The sequence below is a fragment of the Populus nigra genome, chromosome 10 (genome assembly GCF_951802175.1).
Source record: "Populus nigra chromosome 10, ddPopNigr1.1, whole genome shotgun sequence".
NCBI lineage: Eukaryota > Viridiplantae > Streptophyta > Magnoliopsida > Malpighiales > Salicaceae > Populus > Populus nigra.
The window spans coordinates 16,166,661-16,177,501 of record NC_084861.1 but is presented as its reverse complement, the minus strand read 5'-3'; the positions used below and the strand labels follow the sequence as shown (position 1 = coordinate 16,177,501).

Here is a 10,841-nt window from a genome sequence, read left to right as displayed (position 1 = left end):
CAGAGTCTTCTGCGATTGGTGAGGTGTGAGAAGCTTTTCCTTGCTGATATGATACTTTAAGAACTACTCTAAAATCATCATAGTTGAAGCAAGCGTATTCTACTATAGTTTCTCGGGACCAAATGTTTTGTTAAAGAATGCCAAGTTTGCTTTGGAAATGACATGTTTTATGCTTATGGAGGAAAGCAATATATATATATATATAATGTTTGCCAGGGATGAGATGAAGATAAGTGATTTAAACATAGTTATTAGTCACGTACAAGATCTGTTTGTAAATTGATTAAGTTAATTTATAGGTTGGTGGTTAATCTCAGTCTATCATAAAATAATATTGTTTTAGAATTTAAAAAATAAAAATATTATTATTTTAAATTAAAAAATATTATTGCAAACAAAAATAAAACAATGCCTTCAAGTTCACTAGATGGACCTCATTTGAATTTAGCCAAGTCATAAATAGACTCCCGAATCACTCAGATTTGACAACATTAACTTTTGTAAACCTAGCTTGGGCTAGGCTATGGGTCAACAAGCTATCGAATTTATTATCGGCCAATTCATGATAGCTATGGAAATAAATAGTATATATGTTAGGTGAGTAGTTCTTGCTATTGGATTCTTGATCCATTTTATACAGAGGAACTATGTCTATTATCTGGCGCATTCGAGGAAGTGCTAGCATAGATGAAAAGTGCTTTCATTGAAGTAGTCATCAATTCCTGAAGTCAGGAACTTGGGAGTTATGACTTTTTAATTTTAAAGCATCAGGAATTAACCACCATTTTTCAAGCTTTTACTTTAATCTGGCCACCATGTTTCCTCTTTGCAGTCCCTACCAAGTCATTGTTCTGCTGATGATTTCACTCTTAAATCTGGATTCCATTAGAGAATTTAAGAGGGTAGATGGAGCTAGGAGGTATATATATTAATGATGTTAATTAAATGAACTATAAATTGAATTATCATGTACTTTTCTGACGGCATGTCCCATATAAAACTTTATCATAAAAGTAAGGTGGTAAGATGAGCTTGGCTCTGGACCTGTGAGCTTGTACTTGAAAAAACCAGCCCAAGTCAGGCTCTGTACTGTAACCTAGCTCAGCCTGATCCTAGCTGGATCAGCAATGGCTAAAACAACGGTAAGTCTGCCTTCCATGCGCAATAAATTAATATTAATAAAAGGAGAAGGAGATGAAAACGGAGATTGCAAAGCCATGCTGATAATGCTGTAGTCAATGTGATTAGCCCTTCAGATTATTCTCCGCACATATACGAGTCCCATGCAAAGATTCAATCATTCATGTGCTCCAGTAAGAATTCCAGCCTAAAAAACTGTTTGGTTTTGTGAGTCAACTGAGTCCAGTTTTAGTGATTTGAACCGACTCACATGACTGCCATAATGCCATTAAAAAAATCATGAGTTCAATAGCTACGTAACACTATTTTTTCCTCAAGTGAACGCTGCCTTTCTTAGCAAGTTCCAAACACATCCCTAACCTAAAATAAATATATTTCTTCAAACCCCACAAACCAACGCCACCTTCCCATGCCTCCAATAATTATAACGCGTTTTCCCTCTCTATTTAAAGCCCATGTATGCTATGCCTTTCTCTTCACATGCAAACACTTAATTTGTAGAAATTAAGTCAAAATGCAACACCCACCATTCTTGTTTCTCTTCCTTGCCTTTCTTTCCATCTTTTCACCTTTGTTAATCTCCTCTCAATCTCCACCACCACCACCACCACCACCACCGGTACCACCACCACCACCGGTAGCACCACAATCGCCTTCCGATGCATGCAAATCCACCCTCTATCCTAAGCTTTGTCGTTCAATCTTAACAACATTCCCTTCATCTTCTTCGAACCCTTATGAGTACAGCAAGTTTTCAGTCAAACAATGCCATAAACAAGCAAAAAGATTGTCTAAAGTTATAAACTATCACTTAACGCACAAAAACCAACGTTCCAAGATGACCCATGAAGAGTTTGGTGCTTTACAAGATTGCCATGAGCTCATGGAACTCAACGTGGACTACTTTGAGACCATATCTAGTGAGTTGAAATCAGCCGAGTCAATGAATGATGTGTTGGTCGAGAGAGTCAAGAGTTTGCTCAGTGGGGTAGTGACCAACCAACAATCTTGCTACGACGGGTTGGTTCAGTCCAAGAGCAGCATTGCCAGTGCTCTGTCTGTGCCTCTCTCTAATGGCACTCAATTGTATAGCGTGTCTCTAGCTTTGGTCACACATTCACTGGAGAAGAATTTGAAGAAGAACAAGGGAAGAAAAGGGTCTCATCATCATGGAATCTTGACGAAGGGGGTTCGTGAACCACTGGAAACTCTTATCAAGGTATCATGAAATGCAATTATTTTTTTCTCTCCGAAGTTTAATGCTTCCTCTTGCTAGCAACTGTTTATGATCGATTTATATATGTGATTATATATTTTGTAAACAAGGGTACTGGCCTATACGGGTCAAGTCTAACTCTATGAAATCTCGCTTAGACCTAAGCTTAGCTTAGACTATTAATTAACAAAAGGAAGAAAACAAGAAGGAAAAAAACACTAAGCTGAGGCCATGGAGCCTCACAGCTTTCTAGATTGACCTATAATACTAGAACATTAACCTAGTGATTTAGGAGAAAAACTAATGCATGTATGCGCGCCTCAATCAAGAAATATATAGTCTACGGTCTACAATGTGGCTCAGATGGCCGCTCTATGGTCTAAAAGTAGTGCTTAACTTGCTTGAGTTTAATTTAGGGACCCCATAGAAGATCCTAACAAACATTGCTCGTGTGGCTAGCTTGATACAACTGAGTAAAAGATGTGGGGGCCGGCCGGCTAATAGCATGTTTGTAGTTGTCTTTTAAATTATTATTTTTATCTAAAAATAAAATAATATTTTTGTAATTTTTAAAATTTATTGTTAATATCAATATATATAAAAAAAAAACAAAAAGATTTATAATTTTAACCAAACTGGCTTTAAGTATACGCGGTCCAATAAGTTATTGTGTAGACTAGTAAAATGACCAGTACACTTGCAAGACTAGGCAGGAGCCACTCTACGTGGTCAACGCCCAGCAAACTGGCCCATGCTTGCTCGCTCCAGCTGTTCGTGAAGGACCAAATTGCTGAACCCAACAGTTTTTTTAACCAGTATTAAAATCAAAATTGAGTCCATTTGGCATGGGATGTCTAGCTGTAATTTTGACTGACTTCTTGAGATTTGAAGTTTGGCAACTCACGATCTAGCTATTATATTGTGTTCTTATTTGTGTGTTGTGTTTTTATTATCAAATTGATATTTTTTAAATATTTTTTTTATAATTTTAATATATTGATGTCAAAAATTAAAAAATTATCTTAATATATTTTTAAATAAAAAAACATTTTTAAAAATCATTTGCACCACCATTATAAACGCTCGCAATTGATGATGTGATTGATTATTATATAAAATTGTTTTTACATAGAAATTCTCCAACCTCTAGAGAACCTTCATATTCTTTATGTATGGCCTCTCGAATATATCCTTCTCTAATAAAAATAAAAATAAAAATAATAAAAAAATCCCATCTAACAGCATTTCTGATTTCTTTAAACCTAGCAAGATTACCAAATCACAAATGGTATTAGAGGGCATCTAGTTCTGCCTACAAGAAATAATTAAATTATAAATAATATTGTGAAAAAAATTAATTACTATGAATATATATAGCAGACAGAATCTAGAGGATGTAATGGATGTCTTATTGTTGCCTTTAATAGTAATAAATTACAATTAACTAGAAAATATAATTAATATGGGGTTTAAGCAAGAAATAAAATAAAATTGCCTGGAGACAAATAAAAGAGCTTGTAGGAAAATAATTGTAGTGTCGGTGTGCCATGCATGATGCTTGGAGGAAAAGGTTTCCATCACATGTTTGGTCAACTATTTTGGTCTCAGCTATTTTAGAGAACAAGCACGCTACTGCCAGAGGATGTCACGTGTTTGTGTATCTGAATAACAACTCCTGTGTGTTTGAACTCTCTTAAAGTCAACTCTTTAAGCAATTATTAAATTATGGGAGATCCGTTTATAAATTATAATCAATAGCGTAAAATTAATTATATATACTCCCTTGTTATTTTGAATCAGTGGGCCTTCTTTTTTATTATCACTTCGGGTTTCAGCTCAGGAAAAAAGAAATTAAAAATAATAACAATAATACAGATGCGAGATTGATTTTTTCCAAATAATCTGGTGGATTTTTTTCTAGATTTTGTTCTTAATTCTTGTTTGATAAGAGATTTAGTATCAATACACAGAGAATGATGCTCTAATTATTCAAGCTAAAAAATTATATAAAGAGATTTAGTATCAATGTATAGACTTATAATTAATGGGCTCTCAATAATTTATTTGGTTCAGCCGAAAAGGACAAAAAAAAAAAAAAAAGGCCTTGGATTCTTGTAAATGATTAATCATGTTTCTGGTTTTAATTACTTGTATAGATGAAGAAACTGATGAACCCATGATTTGCAGGCTTTAAAGAGAACAGCATCCTGCCATAAATCAAGCAATTGCCACAGGGGAGAACGCATCCTTTCTGATGATTCTGGCGACGGGATTCTTCTAAATGATTCAGTGATTGTTGGCCCTTATGGCGATGACAACTTTACAACCATTACAGATGCCATTGCATTTGCTCCAAACAGTTCAAAACCTGAAGATGGCTACTTTGTGATTTTTGTTAGAGAAGGGATTTATGAGGAGTATGTTGTTGTTCCCAAAAAAAAGAAGAACATAATGATGATTGGAGAAGGGATTAATCGGACCGTCATCACGGGAAACCATAGTGTAATGGATGGCTGGACAACCTTTAATTCTTCGACTTTTGGTAAGAGAATTTCCACTTCGTTGTTTTCTTCAAAAAAAATAAAAAAAATAAAAGACAGAGACCAAAGATCATGTGAAAAAGACAAAAATACACTCTCGTCTCTTGTTATCTTTGTCTTGAAACACTAACCACATGCAATCTCAATTTATGATTATTGAAGACTGAATTTCCACTGATGTTTAAAATCCTGACGAGTTTTGATTTCATGCTGCAGCTGTTTCTGGGGAGCGATTTGTGGGAGTATACATTACGTTCAGGAACACGGCAGGTCCTCAGAAGCACCAAGCAGTAGCTCTGAGGAACAATGCTGATCTCTCCACTTTTTACCGGTGCAGCTTTGAAGGCTATCAGGATACTCTTTATGTGCATTCCTTGAGGCAATTCTACAGGGAATGTGATATATATGGAACTGTAGATTTCATTTTCGGAAATGCTGCTGCTGTCTTTCAGAACTGCAATTTATATGCTCGTAAGCCAATGCTTAACCAGAAGAATGCCTTCACTGCGCAAGGGCGTACTGATCCAAACCAAAATACTGGGATCTCCATTCAAAATTGTACAATTGAGGCTGCACCTGATTTGGCTATGGACAAGAACTCGACAGGCGGTAACTCCACTTCGAACTTTTTGGGGCGACCTTGGAAGGTGTACTCTAGAACTGTGATCATGCAATCGTATATCGGAAAGCTGATTCAGCCAGCTGGATGGCTAGAATGGAATGGAACTGTTGGATTAGACACTATTTACTATGGTGAGTTTCAGAATTATGGGCCTGGTGCAAACACTAGCAGGAGAGTGAAATGGCCTGGTTATAATCTTATGAATGCTACGCAAGCTGCGAATTTTACTGTCTACAATTTAACTACGGGGGATACTTGGTTGCCTTTCACTGACATACCCTTCTCTGGAGGACTACTTTGATTATAAATAGGGACCTTATTGCTTCACAATATTTTTCATTCTTCTCAAGTCGACACTTCCTGGATTTCTTGTAATTCAGTAACAAGACAGATTGTAAGGACTGTCATATCAAATTAATAAAATACATGGTATTTAGCAGTAACTTATGTAGCCTAGAAATTTCATTGTTTGAGATTGTAGTTTTGTTTCAAACTTAACTTACAATCAATCAATCTTGTAAGGTAAAAAGTATTGACAAAAAATGGTAGAGGAAAACAACATAAAGGGAACAGAAACATGAGAGGAACACAAAAAGGGAAATGTTCTCTGCGATATGTATCACTGTCAGAGACCAGGTTTGTAGCTAATACCAGTGCCTTTGAGCCACCCTTCTCCCTGGATGAATGCCTTCACTGTAAATTTACTAGCTTGTTTATTGGTAATGGTTTTCAAGCCCTTCCATTTAACCCTGTTCTTTGTTGAAGCACCAGGCCCGAAATTCTCAAACTCGGTGTAGAATATGGTAGGAGGTGCTGTATCTCCTATCCATGGCAGCCATCCAGCAGGGTCGATCAAGCTCCCCATCATCGAACGCATGAATACAGTTGTTGAGTAATTCTTCCAAGGTCGGCCAAGGTAAGTCTTGACAGAACTCAAGTCGCCAAAAGGCAAGATGGTACAGTTCTGAATTGAAATTCCAGTATTTTGATTAGGGTCAATCCTGCCTTGTGCAGTGATGGTGTTCTGTTGGCCTTCCATGGGTTTCCTGGGTAGTATGTTGCTGTTTTGAATGACAACAGCTGAGTTTCCAAAGATGAAATCAACTGTTCCATAAATGTTGCATTCACGGTAGAATTGCCGATTCGCATGTGTGTAGAGAGTGTCCTGAAAAGCATCCATGCTGCATCTGTAAAAGGCCGACATATCAGCATTTGACATCAAGGCCACTGCTTGATGCTTGATTGCACCGGCTGTGTTACGGAACCCCATATCTCTAGCAATGAATCCCTTCCCAAACACAGCTGCAGAAAAAGGAACATGATTGTCAGACTTTTAGCTAATTCTAAGTTTCTAACCTCTATCTCCATAGCTAAATTTTGGTTAGCACGCAACCAATATAGGAGGATTAGTCCTGTGTGGGACAAGAATAAGGACTTACCAAATGTTGCAGTTGAGAATGTAGGAGTTCCGTCGACAACGTTCAGGCTCGCAGATACAATTGTTGCGTTCATTCCATCACCAATCATCATGACATTCCATTGCTTCTTCTCGATACGAACATTTTCGAAATAAATTCCTTTCTTCACATAGATCACATACCTCTTCTTGCTTTTTTCAGGAACATCTTTGAGGGCATCAGTGATTCTTTTGTACTTTCCTGACCCATCTTGAGCCACGATAGCATCAGCCTTGTTCAAATCTGAATTTTGAAGCAGTTTACGAGCTTCTGGATGCAGCCACTTGGGCATCTCTTGGTCTTCGTAATTCAATAAGCGCCTATGGATGTTCAGTACTGAGCTTGCAACCTTGGAAATCCAAGTGATGATTGCCAGGCTATTGCTAGTCAATTCACTTGAACTCTTGAGAAAATCATTAGCAGTAGCCTTTAATTTTGTCTCCGGAAGGCCATCAATGCATGTTTGATAGCAAGTGCCTGAGGTACTCAGCCAAGTTCTTAGATCATCCACAATATCAATCACACTGACACCATGACCTGCTTCCAATGAGTTATCAAGATGGTCCAATGCCAAACTCAAAAGCTCTTGGCAATTTTCCAAGGCTGTAATTGTCATATTATCCTCGACGCCATTGTAAAGCACCCCTCCATCCTTGGAGAAATGCTGAGAGGCTTTTGACAATTCATTCTTGGCCACTTGGATTGCCAATTTGAAAAGCTCCTCGGGTTGGAGCTGGTCTGGCTTAGCCACAGGAGCAAGGTTATTGTAACAAGAATCCTTATACAATGTGACATCACAAACAGCTTTGACTGATGTGGAGAGTGACTTATCAGCTCCACCCTTCTTTGAGTTTCCACTAGAAGCACTAGTCCCCACCACAGCAGCAGCAACAATGGCAACAAGAAGTATTGAAGAAAGGCCTATGATGGTGATTCTTTTGCGGGTTCTTCGACGAGCCTCGAGCCGTGCTTGCTCGGCCTCGTCGAGTTTGCCATAGGCTTTGAGAGAAGACATGTTTAGCACCCTTTGTTGTTGCTGTTGTGTTGTTTATGATGCAAGGAATGGTGGGTGGGAGATGCTTTTATATGTTAGCAAAAAGAGGTAGCATCGTTGAACGTGCAAGGCACCAGGGGAAGGAAGGCAAAGAATTTTTGCGAAGTTGAAAATGTTGGGAGTGCTTCTCATGTTGAAGCATAACAAGCTATGCCCATAACGTTTTCTTGTGTAGTTGTCACCAAATACAAGGCTGCATAATGCAACGGCAACGCTTCTTGTTCTCCTTGTTAAGGTGATTTACCTTTGTTAATCGCCAACCTAATTGTATCAATGAATAATTTAAGAAAAGTCGACATGTATTTTGAAGCATTCCATTCCAAGAAACTCAAAATAATTTCTTGAACAATAGAGAGTTCAGCTTTTTTAACTACAAACTATACATTCCATTCCATATTTTATAAATGTATCATTTTGAGCCTTGGTAATTTGAATGTATCAAAAGAAATTATTAATGTTTTTTTAATCCATTTTTTGAATGTATCAATTCCACCGCATATCAAAATCAAAATAAATAGTCGCTAAGTAGATATATTTATATACAGTAGTGTTTGGTTAGTATCTCAAAACATAAAATACAGATATAGTAAAAACAAAGAAGATATTTCTCATTATACTTAATGTTTTAAAATATATAAATTCATTTCAAACTGTTTTAAAGATGGTGAAAAAACTAATTCAACTCAAAAACTTAAGTTATAAGATGAAATTTCAGGATGTGATTTATATTATTTTTTAACATATCCTCTCAAGTAAAAGCTCTTTGGATAGATTGAATTGGTTCTCTAACAAAGATAGATTTATTTTATTTTTTCTTTAAAAGTATATGTATTTGTTTTTTATAAAAAGAAAAGAAAAAAGAAAAGGGAATAGCTAAATGTTAGCCTAGGGATGTTTTGTTGAAAACAAAGAGAAAGCAGCCCACGAGTGCCTGACCTTCCTTGCATATAAGGCCCCTTTCATCTCAAGTGACCCAATTCATAGGAACAGGCCATATCCTAATATATATATATATATATATATTTTTTAATTGGGATTTGATTTTTCCATTGATAGATACATGTAATTAATTGGATGAAGCCCGCTTGTGCAGCCTAGTGGACTTCGGATAAACACGATGCTTGATATTTTCTCTTCCTTCCAAGCAGACAATACTCTGGCAAGCATAGTTGTTGACCTTATCATCTAGGCCCTAGCTTTACAGCCATTATCTCTGTCAAAATGAACTCTACCATAAATAAACAAAAATTAAATTATCCCCTCAATTCTATAGGTTTGTGGAAGATATTTTTAAATGTTTGTTTAATAATGTTATGTTATTATAATTTATAACCATGGTATCGTTCGTGGGATAATAATATGAATTTCGAGGTAGATGATTTTTATCGTCAATTGTACCGAAGTGTTGGGGATAGTGTTGTTAAGCATGGCTTTACTTGGGTTAGATTTTTTTTTTAAAAAAAAAGTAGGTGAAAATTGACTAGTTAAATTTAGATAATTCAATAAATTAATCCATAATACGGTGAAAACCCATTATTTGGCATCGCGTATTTGACTTTTTCTATTTCCTATCTTGTTTTATTCCCAGACAAGATTTTAGATCCGTGTATTATAAGCTTTTGATGTTTGTTTTTGTGTTTTTAAATGTTTTTTTAAAAAATTATATATTTTTTATTTTTTTTACTTCAAATTAATATTTTTTTTGGTGTTTTTAAATTATTTTGATGCGCTGATGTCAAAAATAATTTAAAAAATAAAAAATATTATTTTGATATATTTTCAAGTAAAAAATACTTTGAAAAGCAACCACAAACTCATTTCCAAACTCTCTTGCATTGTTTATTTTCATCAATTCATTTAAAAATCCTTGTATTATTAATTCAATCTATTAAATATCTCTGTTTAAAATCCCATCCAACCGAATTAAAAAAAAATGAAATAAATAATTAACGTGGTGAGAATGACTGAATGAGTATTCTATTAGACACGGGAAAAACTCCTAATTTTTTTTTAAAAAAAACTATACTTAATTAATTGGAATGGATAGTGCAAATACTTAATTAACTGAATCAATAACAAATTATTATTTCCACTCTAAACCCCAAAGTTCTAGTAAATGCAAACTTTATGCACTTTCACACACAACAATAAAGGAATGATTCCAGATTAAAATTATTAAACCCTATTTGATCCATGACCAAGTTAAGGATCCAAGTAAATGATTGAATGACTTGATTTGAGCTGATTAAAACAATGTTATTTAAATATTAATTAAAATTAAAATAATTTTATTTTAATTTTTTTAAAATAAATAAACTTTACGGTGGAATTTTATCACTTCTAGAATTTATTATTATTATATCCAAGGGAAGTCCCGCGGCAACACTTATCCAGATGGAATCGAGAGGGCGAGCCAGATATTGAAACACAGCGTTTGAAGAACAGAAAAGAACTACGGGTGGCATCCATATATTGCATCCATATGGGAAGAACTGACGAAGAAGAGGAGGAGGAGGCAAGAAGGAACAATCAAATTAAAAGTCTCAATCACTATCATGAACTTGGCTTGAATTACGAGAGTGTCAATCCCCATGTCCTCTAGTGCCAAAATATCATCATGTCCTCTAGCAATTCTTGCAAGGGGTGATAATGCTTCACCATGGAGCTTCAATCTTCTTTTCTTTTTCTTTTTTTAAATGGATATCCAGGCAGTTTAAATGTTTTTTAACTAATTTCATGAGATTTAAAATTAATAATTATATAAATTTTTAATAATTCTAAAATTTATAAAATTTAAACTAATAATATTTAA

At 35.3% G+C, this 10,841-nt stretch overlaps 2 protein-coding genes across 2 annotated transcripts; one reads left to right on the top strand and one right to left on the bottom strand.

Annotated features, from left to right (window-relative positions):
- The first annotated feature begins 1,607 nt into the window (after nucleotides 1-1,607).
- On the top strand, nucleotides 1,608-5,961 carry LOC133704674 (probable pectinesterase/pectinesterase inhibitor 25). The gene is made up of 3 exons (XM_062129585.1): nucleotides 1,608-2,359; nucleotides 4,544-4,898; nucleotides 5,113-5,961. Exons 1-3 carry the CDS (start codon nucleotides 1,655-1,657, stop codon nucleotides 5,817-5,819), a joined length of 1,767 nt encoding a protein of 588 aa, XP_061985569.1. The 5' UTR covers nucleotides 1,608-1,654; the 3' UTR covers nucleotides 5,820-5,961.
- LOC133704675 (putative pectinesterase/pectinesterase inhibitor 24) lies at nucleotides 5,951-8,014 on the bottom strand. The gene is made up of 2 exons (XM_062129586.1): nucleotides 6,958-8,014; nucleotides 5,951-6,820 (listed from the first exon to the last, which is right to left on the bottom strand). Exons 1-2 carry the CDS (start codon nucleotides 7,988-7,990, stop codon nucleotides 6,144-6,146), a joined length of 1,710 nt encoding a protein of 569 aa, XP_061985570.1. The 5' UTR covers nucleotides 7,991-8,014; the 3' UTR covers nucleotides 5,951-6,143.
- Nucleotides 8,015-10,841: the final 2,827 nt, after the last annotated feature.

What these genes read in the sequence shown, in the direction of transcription:
- LOC133704674 (XM_062129585.1), top strand. Translation starts at nt 1,655, where the DNA reads ATGCAACACCCACCATTCTTGTTTCTCTTCCTTGCCTTTCTTTCCATC. An exon ending in CACTGGAAACTCTTATCAAG is followed by an intron (nt 2,360 to 4,543) that starts GTATCATGAAAT and finishes CATGATTTGCAG; the next exon opens with GCTTTAAAGAGAACAGCATC. An exon ending in CTTTAATTCTTCGACTTTTG is followed by an intron (nt 4,899 to 5,112) that starts GTAAGAGAATTT and finishes TTCATGCTGCAG; the next exon opens with CTGTTTCTGGGGAGCGATTT.
- LOC133704675 (XM_062129586.1), bottom strand. Translation starts at nt 7,990, where the DNA reads ATGTCTTCTCTCAAAGCCTATGGCAAACTCGACGAGGCCGAGCAAGCA. An exon ending in ATTCTCAACTGCAACATTTG is followed by an intron (nt 6,821 to 6,957) that starts GTAAGTCCTTAT and finishes CTTTTTCTGCAG; the next exon opens with CTGTGTTTGGGAAGGGATTC.